Source organism: Rhamphochromis sp. 'chilingali', assembly GCF_963969265.1.
Source record: "Rhamphochromis sp. 'chilingali' genome assembly, chromosome: 6".
NCBI lineage: Eukaryota > Metazoa > Chordata > Actinopteri > Cichliformes > Cichlidae > Rhamphochromis > Rhamphochromis sp. 'chilingali'.
In genome coordinates this window covers 15,422,668-15,444,109 of record NC_137933.1, presented here as the reverse complement: position 1 = coordinate 15,444,109, position 21,442 = coordinate 15,422,668, and the positions used below count along the sequence as shown (strand labels likewise).

Here is a 21,442-nt window from a genome sequence, read left to right as displayed (position 1 = left end):
TGACAAGATAAACACACCCTTACAATATTGGCCACAGAAACGTACAAGCAAGAACATTTTAACTGCTGGAACCATCTCTTAAACTTCTTTATACATAAGCCATTTCTGTGACACTTACACACAGAGTAGTGAAGACTGACACGGCGTAACACAGACGACGCGACAGAGAACACAGGAAAACACAGGGCTTAAATACACGGGGAGTAATCAGGGAATGGGCCACAGGAGGGAGAAATTAGGCTAACGAGGCAGGCGAGAGGTAAAACTGAACACACTGACATGAGACATGAACTTTCAGAATAAAACAGGAAACTAACAGACACAGAGAACCAGACAGAACACTGAACTTGACAGGCAGACTCATGAGCAGACACAATAACACCATGGACAGACAGAGGGAACACAGGCAGGCATGAAACAAAAACACTAACACATAGCAAACCTAAACAAAAGACAAAACAGAATAAACGAGAACAAAGAATAATATAAAGAAACACAAAACACCGAGTCCTCAGACTCAGGACCATGACAGTTAGGAGAGCCAAATGAGTACAAAGACTCCTGTCATGAGGGAGGCTGATAATGTGATGTTTGGAGAATCATGTGGATATTTCTCATGTGTAAAAAGTTGCATCAATAGCTACTATAACTCAAATAAATAACTCAGAGAACATTTCAGGTCACATGAGCCTGGTTGCATAAACTGGTGTTAATCCTGAAGTAGATAAACTACAGCTGTAGATGATTACAGAACAAATATTTGAGAACACAGCAGACTTAGGCTCAACATGAAGGAACATAGCTCTGGTGTCACTTCAGCTTCAGCTTTATACGGTGCCATATTTCATTCAACAATTTGATTCACAATAACACAATTTTAATAATACACAACATTATCTTTGCTACAGAAATACAGACCTAATACAGAAATAGTATTACATGTTTTATTTATGCAAAAATGTACTAATTAAAAAAGTTCAAAAGCCAACCTAAAGAAGGGCTTATTTTAGGTGGGCTGACTGACAGGGTGATGTTGCAGGTAGCAGCGTGGATCTTGTTCTCTGAGGTGCAGATGTAGTATCCCGATGTCCAGATGGCGATATCATACAGAGAAAGGATGCCTCCCTCCGAAAGACAACAAATTAGTCACAAATAATAAGTGAGTGTAACAGCTATCATGATTTAGTTATGAACGAATTCTACAGTGCTATTGCTTGGGGAAAACATGAGCTTGGTATTCTGAACAGCGTGATCAGTAATCAGTATATGCAGGGTGCAATGCAGCAGAGTGAAGCCTCTGAGGCAAGGAAATCCTCCTTGCCTATGCCACCTTCTGTCCTTGAATCTTTTAAATGAAGTTGTCATTTAGTTATTCTTCAGTGACCAAAATGAGCACTGAGCAGGTCATCGGGCTCAATCTGTGACTCCTCCAGTCTGAGTGGTGACGTATTCTTAGGCAGATGCTGAACCTAGAGTTTTCCCTTGATCCATTCGTTAGAGTGAGAGATTGTGAAAAAATGTTAGAAATCACACAGGCATAGATAAAAGTGCTGCATGTGTGTGATTCCCAGAATGAGATTTGCAGTAAAAAAAAACTTGGTCAACTGAGTTGAATAAATTGAAATAAATCTTAAAACTCTGTGTAAGCCAATCCCTGTTATGTGACATAGATTTACAGGATCAATGTGTTTCTCACTGTCAGTGGTACTGGGGTCATGGGGAACAGGGTTGTTCTTTATGTCATGACGCTCCCAGCTATAGGTGGGGGGTGGAGAACCTTCCTCGGACACACATATCAAGCTGATATTCTGATGGTACTCTGCTGTTCCCTGGATCTTGCAGATGGGCTTAGAGGGAGCCGCTAAAAGAAAAACCCATTCTTGTTTATCCTTTCTTGGGTTAAGAATGACCCGCTTACATATTAGAGAACAGATAACAGGTAAACAATACCTTTAAAGTGTTATATATGAATATATGATGTACAGTAGGTATGCTATATAGAAAAGCAGAAACAATTAACTTCAGAAGAACATTTCTTTGAAAACAAATGAAATACTACCTAGAACCACCAAGCGTGTGGTGGCAGATATTTTGCCCTTCTTGTCACCTGGGGTATGCACACGGCACTCAAAATCTTTGTTGTCAGCTAGTGAGATGGAGGAAAGCTTCAGGTTAGCCTTTCCCTGAGTGAGGTCTAGATCCAGGGACACCCGACCTTCATAGTCAGTGTCTATGTCGGTACTGGGGGTAGGCCAATGATAGTAGGTGGCGATCACTGTCTGTTAGAAAATGACACGATTAGAGGAATAATAAAAAACACAAAGACATGTTTGCATCTCATCATTTTTATGTTTATTCTGGTAGTTTGATGTAGGTAGATGGGTAGATGCCAACCTCTTCAATGGTAGGTTGCAGACTCAAAACAGACCAGGTGATGACGACTAATGTTCGGGAGTTTATGGGACTTGTAGTTGTAAAGGAGCAGGACAATGTGATGTTGTCACCTCTGGCATACTCATACTGCCTTTGGGGGATGGTAACATCAATGGCACTGACACCTGACAGCACTGTAATGGACATAAAAACATTCACTTATGCCATATTGGGTATGTGGTTGTTTTACATTTATAAAGACAGTAATTTGTGAAATTTTTCATGTGCAGATTCTTTGCTGGAAATGGAGGGGCTGTGAAAAAAAGAAGTTACAGCCATATGGTAACACAGATAAATTGCACACGAAAATATTAATCTGTTACAATCCCGCGTTGAATGAATGTTGTAAAGCAATCCATCTATGCTTTGAGGGAAACAGAACACATTCTTATCAACGGCTGACACAACCAAGTCTTTGTTTGCTCATTTTGTTTTGGAAAAATCACACTTTAAATAATCAATTTAGTAAATCTGTAAGTTTCAGGTAGACTCACATTTAAACAGGCTTCTCAGGCAGCTTGGTGCGGCGTAGTGGAAAAAAGCAAATGTTTGTCAGTAGAATAACTCACCCAGACAAAGAAGCATCAAAGCATAAATCCTCTCTTCCATGGCAAACCCAAAGGTGGAAGCTGAGCTGCTCCTCACACACATCCAAACTCACATCCATAAAAAATAAAATAATAAAAATCTAATGAAGACAGCATCATATAAAACACCTATGCAGAGAATGGATATGCATTCTACTCCAGAGAATGCATATTCACCTGGAGGAGTCTGTAACTCTTCATGTGTATTTATATTCAGATGGTGATACACACATTTTGTTTAATATTTGGTGGTAATCATTATTGATGATGATGGTAACAGTAAATAAAGTGGCACCAGAAGATTTTATGTGTGTAGTTGTACCCTGCTGCAAGATTTTGTAAAAATAACAAGTCCTCTTTCATTTCACCCTTGTACTCAGACACAAATGGACACAGGCACAGAAATGCACACATGTGCACACATTTCAAGATCATTTCACGCTTGTTTTGCCATCGCTTGTATGCTTCTGTATTTGTTTTATGTCTGTCTAAGTGTTAGTACTTGACACATGACTAAAGCAAAAAACAGTTGACTGCAGCTCGGTGGACCAACAAGCATTAAAACCCAAGTTAAGAGTTTATCATTGTTAAAGAGAGACATTTTGGAATCCATGCTATATTCTCTCCTTCCATCCTCCCCAGTCATTAACACAAAAAGGTGAGCAGGGCAGCTTCCACAAACATAACTGTTAATACAATCTCAGTTTAACAACCTGTTTCTGTCACGGTCCTGGGTCTCCTGACCCAGCGTTTTTAGTTCTTTGTGATTTTTGTATTATTGTACTTGTGTGTGATTTATTCTATGGCTTCTAGTTTTGATCCCTTGCCCTTCATGTCTCTCTGTGTCCCCTCTGTTCTGTGTAATTGTGTGTCTTTGCATGTTTGAGTTTCTTGTTTTCTGTCACTCTGCATTGTGCATTATGTTCTCATGGTTGGTTTTTTGTTACTCTCTCTAGTCTAGTCTCTTGTGTTCCCAGCTGAGTATTTCCCTGTGTATTTTGGTTCTTAGACCTCTGCCTTATGGTTTATGTCTCTGTATTTCTTAGTTGCTGTCTCCACTGTGTCAAGTTCGCGTCTCTGTGTGATACTTCCTGTTTTACTTTGATGGTCCGTGTCTCATGTGAATGCGTCCTGCTTTGCTTGTCTCGTCAGTCCTGATTTCTCCCAGCTGTGCCCTCCTGTGTCTCATTCCCCTCGTTACTTCCCAGTGTATTTAAACCCTGTGTTTCTCTGAGTCAGTGTCGCGTCGTCCCTCATGCTGTGTGTGGATCTCCCTGTGTCTCCCTGTGAGTTCTTAGTTTATGGTTTCCCAGTTTAGTCTAGTTTTGTATGTTTGTTCTACCAGCAAATAAAGCTGTGTTTTGAGTTCACCTCCCCGAGTCTGTGAGTCCTGCATTTTGGGTCCAACTCCTGCCTGCCGCACAGCGATTCATGACAGTTTCAGCACTGTGTACATAACTGTGTGTAATGAAACGCATGCCTTTCAGACAAGCGACCACTTCTGGAGCAAAAACATATTACAAAATCCTCAAGGTGAATTTCGCAACTGTTTCCTAATGTTTGGCAACCGCTAGCAACCCACTTTGATCTTAAGTAGTCCGGAACAAATAAAGTCAGCTTTCCTTCAGTCTACAGAATTTTAACTACACATTATCTACCTATATAAAAATGATAAAATTCTGTAGTAGATAGTGAAAAAGCTGAAACTTTTCTATCATCTAATTTTTTTATTTATTTGGTGTAGTATGACTAGTGCTCCTCTCATTCAGGCACACTTTTCCTCCCTGCTCTGCTGTGTTTAGCTACCCCATGACTCTGAACCATGGCAAGGAAAAACAAAGAGAAAAGTCCCAGTTGGTAATAAGCCAACCTCTTCCACCCGTGGTTAAAAACGTCAGTAACACTGGTCGTGTAGCTCTTTTATCAGCTGATAAACATCTGGTTTTGTGCTGCTACCCTAGTCTTTATGTATGATATTTAGTGTTATGAATGTAAAAATAAACTGACTCCTAACAGAAATCTGTTTAACATTTAAAATTTTGCTTCTAAAATCTCCCTGAATAAAATTAAACATGCTCACAAATGATTGAACAGTGTTAGCAGGTAGGACTGTATGTAAAGTGGATCTCTTAAATGGTGTAATTTTGTCCCCTCAAATGCAGTCTGAGAATTAGACTGCATTTGTACCAGTAGCACCAGTAGGAATGACAGTGTGAGTATGGTCTGAAAGTAAATGAACAATGAAATAGCAACTACATTAACAGAACACAATATACAGATAAATATGAATATAATATCCTAAGTTACTTAAGCTGTTAACAGGTCCTAAATAAGTATTAATCTAGAGATTTGTCTTCAAACCAAATTTCCTAGCAATATAGGAATTAAGGCATTCATATTTAAATATAATCAACAGTGCCATCTAGTGGCTATACAGGCCATAAGCGAGATAGACATGCCCTCACATGCCCCCTCCACAAATATGTTGTCTAGTTTGCCACTAGTTTCCACCTGATACAAACATTACATACAAGCCACAGACAAGTTAAACTAAGTTTCTATCATCTAATCGGTATAACGGTTAAAGACTACATAAAGTCTACATAAAGAGAACTAAACCTCAGATACAGGGTAAAGTGTCATACGTAGTCTGCATCACCCTATAAACAACACACTTACAACTCTTAAATATTACAAAAAGAGGCATATGATCAGGAAAAGAACAGGTAAATCAATAACTTCCATCAACTTCCCTGCAGCAATGACGCACACCACACACAGAAGATTTCTCCGCTTCCACCCACTTCAGCCTCCACTTGGGTACACGCTCCCGGCGTCCTCCGACCTCACTACTAAGGTGCATGCCTGGAGTATGCTCAGAAGGTCACTATTTCTAAAAGCATATTCTAATACAAACCACATATGCACTGTCTCGAACACCAGTTACACAGCTACAGATATGAAGACTTACATATAGGATGAGGGTACCACTGACAACAACAAAAGTGGGAAGAATCATTTCCCATTACAGGAGGATGTCTGAAAGGTGCAGTAGATGAAACTGACATAGGATCTAAGGACTTCCCACAGCTTTTAGAGAGTAAAACTATTTAGAAATTCTAATTGTCTAATAATACATTTTGGGAACATATAATTTGAGCATATTTGTCTTCTCTCAAAAAAAGAATTTTGACACATGTCAAATAGATCCAAAATGTTGCCTGAAAAACTTGCTTCTTGATTTTTACAATTAAAGCAATATCAGTGCCACTTACATTGTATGTGTGTGTAGCATTAAAGCAGTATAAGCTGCTTTAATAGAACAATACATTTCAGCTGGTTTAATTAAACTAAAATTGATACATTTAAAATAAATCTGCTGTGGTAAGTGTGAGTCCTCGATGTGTTTATTAAAGTCTAAAGTTATTCTGAGAACAAGGAGATATGAGACACATTTAGTGAATTTGTTCAGTTCCACATAGAGCAGATGATTCAGCTCCTGAGCAAAGGTGCCAGGGTGTAGTATTTCCAGGTACACACCTTTGTGGGTCCATCCCCAAAAATGATTACCCTAATTCAAAGGCACTTGACTTTGTCCTTCCTGCATTACAAGGAGAGAAATTACACTTGAGTTATTCTGGTTTTTTGTGGCCCACACTCCAACTTCATTTGCTCTGTGACAGCAGTGAGAGTTCATGTCATTTTTAGTTATACTTAAGCTTTTATCAAAGACAAACTTGTCCACATTCTGTGCTCCAGCTATTCAAATATGAAGACTCGCTGTGTGACTCTGTCACTGTAAATAGAAAGAAAAACTGCGTTCGCTGTTGTGATCTCTGCCGGAGTAATCCGAGCACTAGATGTCTCTGTTTTTCTTTTCAGTTGCAGTGCAGGTACTGACCTAAATGCGATTACCTGGATGAATCACACCGGGGTTTAGTGTTTTTCTACATCTCTTGCTTTCCATATAGACTTAACACACAGCCATACTTGTTTTACACCACTGAGTTGATGAATACACCTTCTTTAATGTTTATGTTACTAGAGTTTTGCTTTCTAAGTTATCACCTTGTGTTTTCTCCTAGTCCTTTTCGCAGTATTAGAGTTCAGCTGTGGCGCTGTCTAAACTATGTTGCATTATTTACATCCATATGCTTTTCAACTAGTCATCAAATACATGTGTAAAATGTAACACACTAAAATTTAAATCGACATAGGCGGCATGACCACATCATTTGAAAACCTGCTCAGTAATGCAGTTGCATAATCAGCCAATTATGTAATGACCACACAGATATAATTAAGGGGTTTAGTTGTTAAAAGCATATATGGAACTCAACATTAAGCAACTGAGCTCTGGAGTCACATGTCGAAAGCCAAGCCTTGTCAACTTTATTTATCGTATATAAACAGCATATTTCATACAACAAATTGCATAAGAATTTGATGATTCTCAGTAAAAGTCATAACATCATCAATGCAAAATGTACAAAACAGCATCTAAGTATATATTCAGTGTACAAAAACAATATTTGAATTTGATGGAGAAAAAAAAAAAAAAAAAAAAAAAAAAGAAGTCATCAATCTTCTAGTGCCAGTTTTTGTTACATATACACACATACATATGTATGTATGTATATGCAACAAAAGCTGAAGAGTTTTTGCTGTGACTACTACCAGTAACGTAGAAGGATGTTAAATAAAGAAAACACCAAGAGAGAGAAAATGCCCAAAAACAAAAGTAAAAAAAACAGCTTCAATAAAACATATCTGTTGTGCCTCTGTGTTTGTGTGTCGAGCCATGATTCACTTCAGAATGTGACCAGACCAGTGTCACACTCGCACACAATTCACAGGAAAACATGACACATGTCACTCATTATCAGAGAGAATGACTTAAAACATGTTAGATTTTAACAACTGTGATAGAACAAAATTATTTATTTACAAAAAATGCCTACATAAAACTAGCAGTACAAAGAGACACAGCCACTTAACTGTTCTCTTACTGTACAACAAAAATTTAGTCAACGCTTGTATACTGTGAGCGAATGTGTGCATAAATCACCACGCCTGCTCAGAATCTTAATCAGGAGAATAAGCTGCTTATCTAGTCTTTATCCTAACGTTATAAGTTACTTAAGACAAAAATTCAGAAAATCGGAACCTCTAAAACATACATTTAGCAGGCGCTCTGTCAAATGTTTGTCCAGTTCTCTATATTCGTAGAATAGGACGTTTGCATACAAATCTTTTCCTGGGCAGTTTTCAAACTTTTTAAAGATTAACCCCACAAATCTCTGTCCCTACTCAAAAGGATCTAAAACTATTCCTTCCGAACAGATTACTCTTTCAGCCCTAATTTTGCTGTTTCATGGGGGGTCCATTTTGATATAGCTAGGTCCCCCCCTCTCATGTAACAAAGCTGGTGCTTTGCTACAGGTTGGAGGTTTTAGTCATCGTAGTCCCTCCTTGGGGGCTTACTGTTGGGCACTGGTGGTCTATCACGGTCACGATCATCATAGCGGTTGTCATCACGGCGACGATCTTGATAATGGCGATCGTCATCATAGCGCTCACGACGGTCACTGTAGTCGCGGCGCCGATCGTCATAGTCGCTGCGGCGGTCGTCATAATCGTCGCGCCGCCGATCATTGTAGTCGCTGCGGCGGTCGTCATAGTCGCTGCGGCGGTCGTCATAATCGTCGCGCCGCCGATCATTGTAGTCGCTGCGGCGGTCGTCATAGTCGCTGCGGCGGTCGTCATAGTCGCTGCGATCTGGTTGACTCTTTTCCTCATTGCGTTCAGTCCTCTTTACACTGGAGTCCTCATAACTGTCCTTCCCCTGCCCTTCAACACGTCGACCCTCACCGTTTCTATCCGGCTCATTGTCGTGGTACTCATCCCCCTCACGAACTCTAGAAAGTAGAAACAACAGACATCAAGAGTGGAGAAATTATTGGGAGAACCGATGTGGTTTATTCAGCTGATTTCTTTTGATTGATTTCTTTTGCACCATCTCCTTTGTTAGCATCTGTTCCTGTCACCATTAATTTATTATGAAGTGGATTTTAAAAAACAAAGTGACTTTGCTTTTTAAACCAACAAAATTCCTTTTTTGTCTTTTGTATACTCAGCAGGAATGGCCACTTCCATTGATTACAACCATATGGAACCTCAAACACAATATGTACAAATTTTATCATTTTTTAAATCACTTAAAAAGATTTATTCCAAAAGAATACTGCGCAGAAAACATCCCATTCACTCAGTACGAGCGTCTCTGTGTTAACTGCTTGTATCTATAATAAAGAGGAACATTACCCCATAGCGTATTCCTCATCTTTGTTCTTCTTTCGGCAACAGCAGCAACAGATGATGATGATGAGTATAACCAAGGCAGCAGCAACTGCAGCAATTATTCCTGCAGTGGAAGCAATGTTCAGGGATGCTGCAGGGTTGAGAACAGACAGGTTAAGTGCAGGAACAATACAGAGGTTTGCATCAAAATAATTTTCAGTAAAGATTTATTTATTGAAAGAAAAAAAAAAAAAATGTTTCTCTTACGTGGCATGACCGAGAGGGAGAGGTTGCAAGTAGCAGAACGGATCTTGTTCTGTGAGGTGCAGACGTAGTATCCTGATGTATCTTTGGAGATATTATACAGAGACAGGATGCCGTCCTCTGAAACACAAAGAATTAGTCACATATACTGAAAAATATATGACCTCTATCTTTGGCCATTCTGAACAGTATGCTGAGTAAAGTAAGTATGCCGAGTAAATAGATAAATACAGGATGCGATAGAGAAGAATGAAACCGTACATCTGACTGATATCATTCTTGGCCTCTGTGTCTCTGCCACTTCTCCTTAAATTTTTTTTTTTTAAAATAAAATAGACACTCAGCATTGATTCACTAATAAAACTATTTTTAGCAAACTAAAGCAGAGCTGAATTTAATATTTTTACAAATATTTAAGTGTCACCTCATTAGTGAGACCAAACTGCAGCAGAGACTAAATACCAGCCATTGTTGAGACAATTCTGAATCTCCTGTGGTTTTTCATCTTTAGAATGTCATTCATGTTACACCTCCTGCTCACTTTCATCATGTTTAATATGCGTCAATATTAAATACCAAACAGTGGCTGTGTAGCAAAAGTTAAGCTCACTTGTACACCAAGCGTAGCGTCTCTCTGATCATGTCCACATTTGTTCTTGCAAGTAAAGATTAGTAAAACTTTATGTTCTGATATGGGACAGATTTGAAAGAATCAGAATATCACTTACTGTCAGTGGTTCTAGAGTCTTGAGGAACAGACTGATTCTGCACATTAAAACGTTTCCAGCTATAAGTGGGCGTTGGAGATCCTTCTGCAGATGCACAGGTTAATGTGATATCTTGGCCGTACTGTGCTGTTCCCTGTTGCTTACAAACAGGTGTAGAGGGAGCCACTAAAGAAGACAAATATAAATTTAGTGCGATTACTTTAGTAATGGAATACAAGGCAAGCCACATCCCGAACAGGGCTGACGTATAGCAGATGGATTCAGCCATTAACAGTGATATCTCTGAACAGCAGGAGCAAGCCCACAATCATTATGACCTTTCAAAATATGCATATACAGGATACAGTAAGTGTTGAAACATGCACAGACACTCTTTTCGATAATTCATTGCATTAGGAATAACCAACATATCAGAACATATAAAGGTTAAACATCAGAGTGTAACATCGTATAATGTATAAAGGAAGAAACGACAGCTGACATATTACCTAGAACCACCAAGTTTGTGATGGCAGTTTGTTTGCCCTTCTTGTCACCTGGGATCTGCACACGACACTCAAAATTTTTATTGTCAGCTAGTGAGATGGAGGAAAGCTTCAGGTTAGCCTTTCCCTGAGTGACATCTACATCCAGGGACAACCGACCTTCATAGTCAGTGTCTATGTCAGTAGTTGGGATAGCGCTGTGATAGTAGGTGGCGATCACGGCCTGTTAGAAAATGACATGATTAGTGGAATAATAAAACTCACAAGGACATGTTTGCATCTCAGGATTTTAATATTTATTTAGAGAGAGTCATAAAGATAGGTAGATGCCAACCTGAGTCAAAGAAGACCAAGTGATGATGACTTGTGTCTGGGAGGTTATCGAAGCTGTCGTTATAAAGGAGCAGGGCAGTGTGATGTTGTCCCCTCTGGCATACTCATACTGACTTTGGGGGATGGTAACAGTAACGGCACCGACACCTGACAGCACTGTGATGGACATACAAACAAATCAGACAGATCAATATAAAGCACTCTCAGCTATCCTGTATGTATAAAAACACAACATTCTGATATTGAATCATTTGTCTTCATGGATTCTTCGCTAATAATGGTTCAGCAGCAGAAAATCAAAGTTGACCAGTAACACTGCTCCACCCCCACACCCACCTACTAAATAAACCAAGCTTGAAAAAGGAACTTATGATCATTATTTGATTATATTTAAAAAACAAACAAACAAACAAACAAACAAACGTCTGTTACAGCCATCCACTGAGTGTCAGCTCAATTTTGGAACAAGTTCCGTGCACAAAAGATAAACGGCGAAAAACAATCGGTTCTTACTTTTCAAAAAGCCTGCCATTAAATAATTGTTTTCATGACTTTTATTACTACTTCATTTGCTTACACTGGAATATGGTACTTTAAAAGCCATTTAAAAATAAGAATGCCTTCTAATCAGGCTTCTCGGGCCTGCTCCCTTTTTAGACGGCGATCCTGACGGTGCGCAAACAGGTGTGGCAGCTAGATGAGGCGCAGAAAAAGAAGCGTTTATTTAAAAAGATACTCACTCAGACACAGAAGCGTCAAGGAAAAGTTCTTCTTCTCCATGGCAAACACTTACTTGCTTCAAACTAAAACCCACTGACTCTTCAGTATCTACTTATTTCCTTTATAAGAAAAATGAGAAAACAACATTTGCATCGAAACCCGACAGTCTGCGAACAATGTTGCGCTCGCTGCCTCCGGTTGACTGATAGCGCTCCCTGCCAATCACGTCACCTTTGGAGGTTCAGGTGACATTTTTGTTCCGCCCACCTGACGTGTTTTAGCTTGTAGTTTGCTCCAGCATACCTGCCTTTTCAGGGATACTCCATTATTTAGATTCGGCTTCTCAGGATTTGACAACAAGTTTATTTCCACCACAGGCCTAATTCTAAAATATTACATGCCCAATTTTTACAGTTGGACCTCGAAATCTTTAGTTTGTCTTGTTGAGAGAACAAAATATGAAAATAATCACTCTTTCACTTTTTAAGTATCTCCTTTATTTTATTATTTCTTGTTGTTTGTCTTTTTTTTTTTTTTTTTGGAACATTTGGTTTTAGTTTGTAAGAGTGAGAAAAACGAAGGGCGTTAAAAAAAAAAAAAAAAAGCACGACGAACACTCGACAGTCTGAGTAGGCGGTGCGGTTGTTTGTTTCCCCGTCAAACTGGTTTGACAGGGGTTATCGCCCAAAGGCATCACACGCAAAGGCGCAACGCTGAAACTAAAACCAAGTGTGCTGTCCTCTTAAAATGGCTGATTTCGAAATAATAATTAATAGGACTGTGTATATTTGGGGTTGTGTGGGACTCACCCTTAATTTCCGTGTTTGTGTCCAATAATCCTTTACAAATGATTTAATGTATAAATATGGCTAAATTGAACAAAAAGAAAAAATGGGGCTGACCCAAAGATGGAAGCCAGTGTGTTATCTGTGCTGCATGGGCATCAATGGTGGCCTGTTTGCCTTCATTATTAAGATTTTAGCATTTAGTTCTTCATGACTATAACTCAGTTACCAACTCCATTACCAGAAGGCAACACGTGCAAGAACTAAACCCTAGCCACATCCCTTTTTACTGTGCAACCTGCACAATTAAAATATTGCTGACGATTTCCTGTGTTGACTAAATGTCATCAGTTGTAGCTTTACAGCTGAATAAAAACTGATAAAAATAATTGTGCGTCTCCAAAACTTGTAAGTAAGCACTGTAATCAAATAAAGACATGACACCACCATTGTCATCTGATATTTTGTAGGCATGAGTCTGATACCGACTGTGTCATGTCAGCTGACTTCCTCTATCACAGTGTAAGGATACAGTGTTTTTCCACGCTCTCCTTCAGGTCTGTCAGGTGGTTGTTTGAGTTTCTAAGTGCATAACCAGTCATAGTCTCCCAGTATAGTTGGTCTGGCTCTGTCTGTATTAGGGAATTAGATTTGAGCATTTTGATTTGATGTTATTTTTCTCACAGTAACATAACTTCTGATATTTTCTAAGTCGTATTTAAAAAAGGTCATGGCATATTTTTATCCCTTCCCTGCTACTCGCTGACTTCCTACCTTTCACTTACCCTTGATGTTGTTTTTGCTACCCAACCATCCTGTCCCAAAAAATTAAAACTGCAATTACCAGTTGGTAAATTAAAAAAAAAAAAAAAAAACAAGCGTCAGTCAGCAACACTGCAAAGAAAGTTGGCACAGCTAATAAAATCTAAACTGATTCAAACAGAAGGCTACCTAAAACCCAATCGTAAAACTGAAACAAAACCAAGGAAGTAGAGAAAATAAAAGTGTATGTGTATGTGTAACACATCGTGTGAGAATACTTTCATGGTTATCATCTGCATGTGGTACAACAAGGGCACTGTTGCCACTTCCTCTCGGTGAGGAGTGCCTTTTTTGACTTTGTTAGGGAGCAACAACAGTTATGTCCCAGCACATTAAAACAGATAAACATTTTTCTCACGCTGCTGAGCATAATAACGTATATTTTTAACTTTCAAAAAGACTGTGCGCATGTCATGAGTGTACCTGCATCAGCTTCTTTATGTGCTGTCACTCACTGGGTGGTTCTGAACATGAAAAACGGAATCCGGGTACAGTCGGTGTTCTTGGTTTAGAGGTTTTGTTAAGTCACCCATGTGGTTGTCTTTCAGTTAAGTTTTCCAGACTGGAAGGCCTGACTAGCAGTTTCTGCTCTAATTCATCTCAAAAGGGGGTTCTATCAGGACTCTGTGCACTTATCCATGGCTTTATGGACCTTGCTTTGTGCACTGGTGCAAGGCATTGATGTAAGGCTGTGACGAGCTGCTTGGCCATTGAAAGCTTTTCCTAGGAGTGCTCTGTGCACTGTTCTTGAGCTGAAGGCCACATAAAGTTTGGAGAGCTGTAGTAACTGACTCTGCAAGAAGTTGGTGACCTCTGTGTCCTCTGCTCTAACCCTGTACGGATAAATATAACAAAAACAGAGTTAACGATAAAAACTATTAAAAAAAAAAAAATAACGATAACACCCGATAAAAACCCTGAAAACCATAAATTTCACACCCCCGAGCCTCACCGGTGGTAGTCCATGCCCCCATCTTTTCCTACTAATGCCCCTTTTCTTGTTTTCTTGACTTTATTATCTCACCTCCACATAATGGCTTCAGACCTCTCTACAGCATATTAAATTACCTGGCAGTTCTTCAGAGCAACATGAATTGGATTAGATATGTTCTTTATCCGTGACACCTTGCTAGGGTTTTGGTTGATTTTTCTTTCTGTGTTTGTACCTGTGAAATCTGTGTAGTATAAATGTTTCTGTGGATCAACCATAATTGGTCTCTCACAGTTAAACTTTCTGCCTGACTGCTTGCATCTATTGGCTCTTTTTTCTCCCTGATGCATGTAAGGTTCCATTATGGTGTGGCAGCTGAGAGTTCATCGCGTTCTGCAGGAACCTGCTGGGCAACTGGCAGATTTGAGGCCACAGGGAAAATCATCTGGTTAGTACATAAGTGCACAAGATCTCATATACAATCCCGATCAAAAGTTTAAGGCCATTTGAAAAATGGCAGAAAATCATATTTTGCATGGTGGGATCTTAACAAGTTTCCAAGTAGAGCTTCAACATGCAACAACAAGAAATGGGAGTGAGACAAAACATTTTTTTGAGAATGCAATTCATCAAAAACAATGCTTAAACTGAAACAGGCCATTTTACAGCTGATCAAAGGTTTAGGACCACATGCATTTAAAAGGCTAAACGTGTGCAAAAATGAGGGTTCATTGACATTTTCTGTCAGGTAGCCACACTGCCATGATGTTCTGATGGCAAATGCAAAAAGCATTCCCGTTTTGAATATGGTCAGGTTGTTGAAAGACATAAACAGTAATTTGGAATTTCTTAAATGATGCTAAAAGTTATGGAACAAAAAAGTCAGGTGGAAGACCCAAAAATATTTCACCAGCACTGAGCGAGAGGATCCAGTTGGCTGTCTGTCAAGACACTGCACGATCCTCGACCCAAATTAAGTCCATTACTGGTGCCGACTGCAGCCCTGTAACCATCAGACGGCATCTGAGACTGAAGGGCTTAAAAAAACATCTTCAATCCCTCGTCTCCTTGAATGCCACAGAACTGACCATTTGGACTTTGCAAGAGGGCAGTATAGTTTAAAATAACTGGCTGAAATGTTCTGCAGATTTAAAAGACTTTAGACCACAGTCTGAAGTGACAAAGGTAATCACCCACACAGCCACTATGCAGTATAATACCTGATGCTAATTGTAAGATTTAATAGCTTTATTAATGGTGGCATTGTAACATTGCACAATATATGCATTCACGCCACCCACCTTCTGACTGAAATTAAATGTGATGACTAATATCCCACAAGGGTTATTCCTTCTCAAATCAACAAAGGTCTTTTGTCTGAATGGTATACATTTGCCTTTTGCAAAAAGGCTAAAGAAAACATGTTGATTACTTTTAACATAAAAATCCTTCCATTCTATTCCACTTACCCTTATCAGGGTCATGGAGGAGCTGGAGCCTATCCCAGCAAGAGGTCACCAATCTGCTACAACCACCACACCACCATGCTGACCAAGTAGCACCAGAAAAACAATAACATCAGAGATAGTGTAATCTGAAAGGAAAAAAAAAAACTCCATCTGGAGTTTCCAGATGGCCCGATTATACAGGGAGTGCAGAATTATTAGGCAAATGAGTATTTTGTCCACATCATCCTCTTCATGCATGTTGTCTTACTCCAAGCTGTATAGGCTCGAAAGCCTACTACCAATTAAGCATATTAGGTGATGTGCATCTCTGTAATGAGAAGGGGTGTGGTCTAATGACATCAACACCCTATATCAGGTGTGCATAATTATTAGGCAACTTCCTTTCCTTTGGCAAAATGGGTCAAAAGAAGGACTTGACAGGCTCAGAAAAGTCAAAAATAGTGAGATATCTTGCAGAGGGATGCAGCAGTCTCAAAATTGCAAAGCTTCTGAAGCGCGATCATCGAACAATCAATCGTTTCATTCAAAATAGTCAACAGGGTCGCAAGAAGCGTGTGGAAAAACCAAGGCGCAAAATAACTGCCCATGAACTGAGAAAAGTCAAGCGTGCAGCTGCCAAGATGCCACTTGCCACCAGTTTGGCCATATTTCAGAGCTGCAACATCACTGGAGTGCCCAAAAGCACAAGGTGTGCAATACTCAGAGACATGGCCAAGGTAAGAAAGGCTGAAAGACGACCACCACTGAACAAGACACACAAGCTGAAACGTCAAGACTGGGCCAAGAAATATCTCAAGACTGGTTTTTCTAAGGTTTTATGGACTGATGAAATGAGAGTGAGTCTTGATGGGCCAGATGGATGGGCCCGTGGCTGGATCGGTAAAGGGCAGAGAGCTCCAGTCCGACTCAGACGCCAGCAAGGTGGAGGTGGAGTACTGGTTTGGGCTGGTATCATCAAAGATGAGCTTGTGGGGCCTTTTCGGGTTGAGGATGGAGTCAAACTCAACTCCCAGTCCTACTGCCAGTTTCTGGAAGACACCTTCTTCAAGCAGTGGTACAGGAAGAAGTCTGCATCCTTCAAGAAAAACATGATTTTCATGCAGGACAATGCTCCATCACACGCGTCCAAGTACTCCACAGCGTGGCTGGCAAGAAAGGGTATAAAAGAAGAAAAACTAATGACATGGCCTCCTTGTTCACCTGATCTGAACCCCATTGAGAACCTGTGGTCCATCATCAAATGTGAGATTTACAAGGAGGGAAAACAGTACACCTCTCTGAACAGTGTCTGGGAGGCTGTGGTTGCTGCTGCACGCAATGTTGATGGTGAACAGATCAAAACACTGACAGAATCCATGGATGGCAGGCTTTTGAGTGTCCTTGCAAAGAAAGGTGGCTATATTGGTCGCTGATTTGTTTTTGTTTTGTTTTTGAATGTCAGAAATGTATATTTGTGAATGTGGAGATGTTATATTGGTTTCACTGGGAAAAATAAATAATTGAAATGGGTATATATTTGTTTTTTGTTAAGTTGCCTAATAATTGTGCACAGTAATAGTCACCTGCACACACAGATATCCCCCTAAAATAGCTAAAACTAAAAACTACTTCCAAAAACATTCAGCTTTGATATTAATGAGTTTTTTGGGTTCATTGAGAACATGGTTATTGTTCAATAATAAAATTATTCCTCAGAAATACAACTTGCCTAATAATTCTGCACTCCCTGTATCTGTGTATTGTGATCCATCATAGATCACGATACACGCATGCAGTTTGAAAAACACAAGCGCAAATAGTTTTGCTACATTAATAGTCCCATATAATGTAGGCTAAAAGCACAGCATTTGAAGAACCTCCTCTCTTTGCGTTTCTAGTGACTGTTATTAATTCAGACGTCCATTAGGTGGCACAATAATATCAAGATATACATAATAAGGTGGAGCCGCAAATTGGCAACACTTAAAAACTAGTAAATGAAAAATCTTTTTAAAATAAACTCAGCAAATGACTACATGTGTTCAGTAGGAGATCAAACAGAGAAGATATAAGTTAATTTCTGTAATTGTGACTGATTTTCAATGTTTTCAGTTAGCCCTTATATGAAAACAACAAGAAAATGATAAATTTTGACATATTAGCATACGCATGGTAAACCAAATGTTTAATTTTTATATAGTGCCCTCTTGAAATGGATGAATCTCATAAATTAAGAGTATCTTCCATATAAAGCATCAGTATCTATATGTGCCATCACATATATAGTCACAGACTTGATGAATCCCACACTTTCCCCAGTAAATAAAGAATTGTAAGGAAAAAAAAAAGAAAGAAAAAAGTAAATACTTTACAGATACTATACACACTGTTGTGGGATTAAAGGTTTTTGTCCGTCAGTTAGATTTCCCATGACTCTTGTGAAACCTGTAGACCGAATTTCTGTAAATCCTGCAGAATTATGTGCAGTTTCATAAAGTTCAGCACAGCGTTTCATGCTGTATCACATAACTGGCAGGGAGCTGTGGTAAAAGGTTATTGAGCTGTCTACCTCCACTGTAAAATTACACACAGTGAATCTCTGTAAGAGCATCACAATATTGCTTGCTTGACATTTACATGACATTTAAGGCTTTGTGTAACCTTTTCCTCGTGAAATGATTAATGATTTTACAAGGTCAGAGTCATTTTTATTAAGAGTGAAAAGTAATCAAACAGTTTTGGGTTGCATAAATGTGTTTTCTGTTGTGAAGTGTAAATGTTTCTGTGCTTTCAAATTTGGACCAGATCATCCTTTCAGCTCCAGGTTTTCTCTCCAGGTTCTAATCCCCCTTTGTCCTTGTTCTCTTGACTTTATCTCGCCTTCACATAATGGCTTAAGACCTCACTACCATCATTTGCTATTACAGTTGAACCATATTAACTTAGACTTCTCCACACACACACACACACACACACACACACACACACACACACACACACACACACACACACACACACACACACACACACACACACACACACACACACACACACACACAGGGAATAGATTAGATATGTTCTTTATCAGTGACACATCGGATGCTGGCTGGGTTCTTTGTTATTGTTCTGTGAAATCGGTGTTGAATAAATGTTTCAGTGGATCAGCAGTAATCAGTCTCTCACAGACCATTTTTTCTACTTGAGTGTGTGCTTTGGTTTTTCTCTCTGATGCCCGTGAAGTTCCATTATGTTGTGGCAGCTGAGAGTCCATTGAGACATCACTTTCTACAGAAACCTGCTGGGTAATTGTCAGATTTAAGGCCTCCAGGAGATCAGGAAAAATCACCCAAGCAGCTAATCTGTGAGCACACGGCATCAGAAGTAGAAGAAAGCCTGCCTAATAGAGTTCAGGCTACACTGAAGGATAGAGGTGGTCATACCATACATTGACTTTCAAGCTTGTTAGAACTGTACAAACTCTATTTTTGCCTTATTTCTATGTATGTATGCATATGATTCAACTGATTTTCAGTCCCTCCCTTAAGGTTCTGATTTCCAAGCTCCTTAGATTACCATGACCTGGATGACTGAGAGATTTCTGATGAGGCTTCCGTGAACAGTGGATGAATCAACTGAACAGCCTGATGCAGCTCGATGCTGGATTTTCTTTTTTTAGACCTGCCACCTTTCTCCTCCACTTGTCCAGTTTCTTCATTCTTTTTAAGCACAGACTGCACACCATGTCAAGTTGTCAGATTTTTCAGCCGATCTTTTGTTGGTACCAAAATACATTTTTATGCCTGTCAAACAGTTTGGCTGTATGACATTTCTCCCTCTCTCCCGATCTATATGCACACAGTGGTGGGAAAATGTGTTTGCCCACTTCCTGATTTCCTTTTTTCTATATTTGTCACACTTAAATGTTTCTGATTATCAAGAAACATGTAAATATTAGACAAAGATAACACAAGTAAACACAATATGCAGTTTCTAAATGAAAATGTTTAGGGAGAAAAAAAATCCAAACCTAAATATCCCTGTGTGAAAAAATGATTTCCCCATAAACCTAATAAATGGTTGAGCCACCTTTGGCAGCAAGACCTGCAATCAAGTGTTTGCAATATCTGGCAGTGTTCTGGCAGTGTTTTATAGTGCTGTGGAGGAATTTTGGCCCACTCATCTTTATAGAATTGTTGTAATTCAGCCACATTGGAGGGTTTTCAAGCATGAGCCACCTTTTTAAGGCGGTGCTAAAGCATCTTAATCTGATTCAGTGCAGGACTTTAGCTAGGCCACTCCAACATCTTCATTTTGTTTTTCTTAAGCTATTCAGAGGTGGCCTTGCTGGTGTGTTTGGGATCATTGTCCCTCTGCAGAACCCAAGTGCGCTTCAGCTTGAGGTCAAAAACCTCTTGGATGAGTAGTTGATGGAGCAATTTTGGTTGGCCATCCAGTCATGGGAAGGTCCACCGCTGTTCCAGGTTTTCTCCATGTGTGGATAATGGCCCTCACTGTGGTTCGCTGGAGTCCCAGCTTTAGAAATGGCTTTATAACCTTTTCAAGAGGGAAAGATCTGAGTTACTTTGTTTCTCACTTGTTCCTGACAAGTGTCTGGCTTTTGAGGATCTTTTGGTCAACTCTACTTTCCAGGCAGGTCCTATTTAATGTTTTCTTGTTTGAACAGGTGTGGCAGTTATCAGGCCTGGGTGTGGCTAAAGAAATTAAACTCAGCTTTCCAAAGATGTGATACACAAAAGTTAATTCATGTCGTAATAAGGGAGGAGGTGGGGTGTGGGTGGGATAGCATTTTGGTTGATCTGATATCCTCCTGTTGGTGTTGTTCCCAGATCATCATACTAAATGTTGTTCCAGGATCAACATTGCAAGTGACCAATCAGAATGTTGTGACGTCATACTTTTGCGACTTCGGGGAAAACCGGCGTAAAACAAAAAACTGTACTTAAACTGCGTGAAACCGCCTCTGTCCGCCGATCAACGGACCCTGACCCTAACCCTAACCGTAACCCTTTAATAAACAGTAAGCAGAATTGATATTGTCCTTGCAACATTGGAATTTCATAAATGCACGAATGGCAAAGGAATAACGTCACAACAATGTGATTGGTCACTTGCAACGTTGAACCTGGAACAACATTTTCATGATGGTCTGGGAACAACACCAATTTTGTGTCTACTTGTGTTTTCTTTGTTAATATCAAAATGTAATTGAAGATCATTTTAGTGTGACAAACATACAAAAACATTTTCTATCTATCTATCTATCTATCTATCTATCTATCTATCTATCTATCTATCTATCTATCTATCTATCTATCTATCTATAGTGTAAAAACAGACTTAATATGACCTTTGTTTACATGTTTTCTACAGTACATACCCTCCGTGCTTCATAAAGTAAATACATAGACAAGACTATTTTAGTGATACTTAAAGTTATACAATTATAAAACGTCTTTCTAGTTTGATCCACCTTTAGAGAAAAATGTAACTGTGAAATAATAGATTTTTTTTTTTTTTTTTGCTTCTTTTGTGTGTTTCATTTTCAGGCTTTCTCTCTAAAATCAAATACCACTGACACACTTATT

General features: G+C 39.3%; 2 protein-coding genes across 2 annotated transcripts; both read right to left on the bottom strand.

Moving 5' to 3' along the window:
* Positions 1-963: 963 nt before the first annotated feature.
* Positions 964-3,042, bottom strand: LOC308398765 (cell surface A33 antigen-like; the record flags this gene model as incomplete). Its single annotated transcript, XM_080885546.1, has 5 exons — positions 964-1,125; positions 1,695-1,861; positions 2,060-2,279; positions 2,395-2,567; positions 3,003-3,042. 5 exons carry the CDS (start codon positions 3,040-3,042, stop codon positions 964-966), a joined length of 762 nt encoding a protein of 253 aa, XP_080741672.1.
* Positions 3,043-7,567: 4,525 nt separating this feature from the next.
* On the bottom strand, positions 7,568-12,059 carry LOC308397976 (cell surface A33 antigen-like). The gene is made up of 7 exons (XM_080884309.1): positions 11,871-12,059; positions 11,132-11,286; positions 10,801-11,020; positions 10,313-10,477; positions 9,588-9,704; positions 9,345-9,471; positions 7,568-8,938 (listed from the first exon to the last, which is right to left on the bottom strand). The coding sequence occupies exons 1-7, from the start codon at positions 11,908-11,910 to the stop codon at positions 8,473-8,475; spliced, it is 1,290 nt and encodes a 429-aa protein (XP_080740435.1). The 5' UTR covers positions 11,911-12,059; the 3' UTR covers positions 7,568-8,472.
* Between the last annotated feature and the right edge of the window lie 9,383 nt (positions 12,060-21,442).

Bases quoted from the DNA above. Each gene is read 5' to 3' on its own strand.
- LOC308397976 (XM_080884309.1), bottom strand. From the start codon at position 11,910: ATGGAGAAGAAGAACTTTTCCTTGACGCTTCTGTGTCTGA. The intron at 11,287-11,870 runs GTGAGTATCTTT...TGTCCATCACAG, and splicing joins CTTGACGCTTCTGTGTCTGA to TGCTGTCAGGTGTCGGTGCC. The intron at 11,021-11,131 runs GTTGGCATCTAC...ATTTTCTAACAG, and splicing joins CTTGGTCTTCTTTGACTCAG to GCCGTGATCGCCACCTACTA.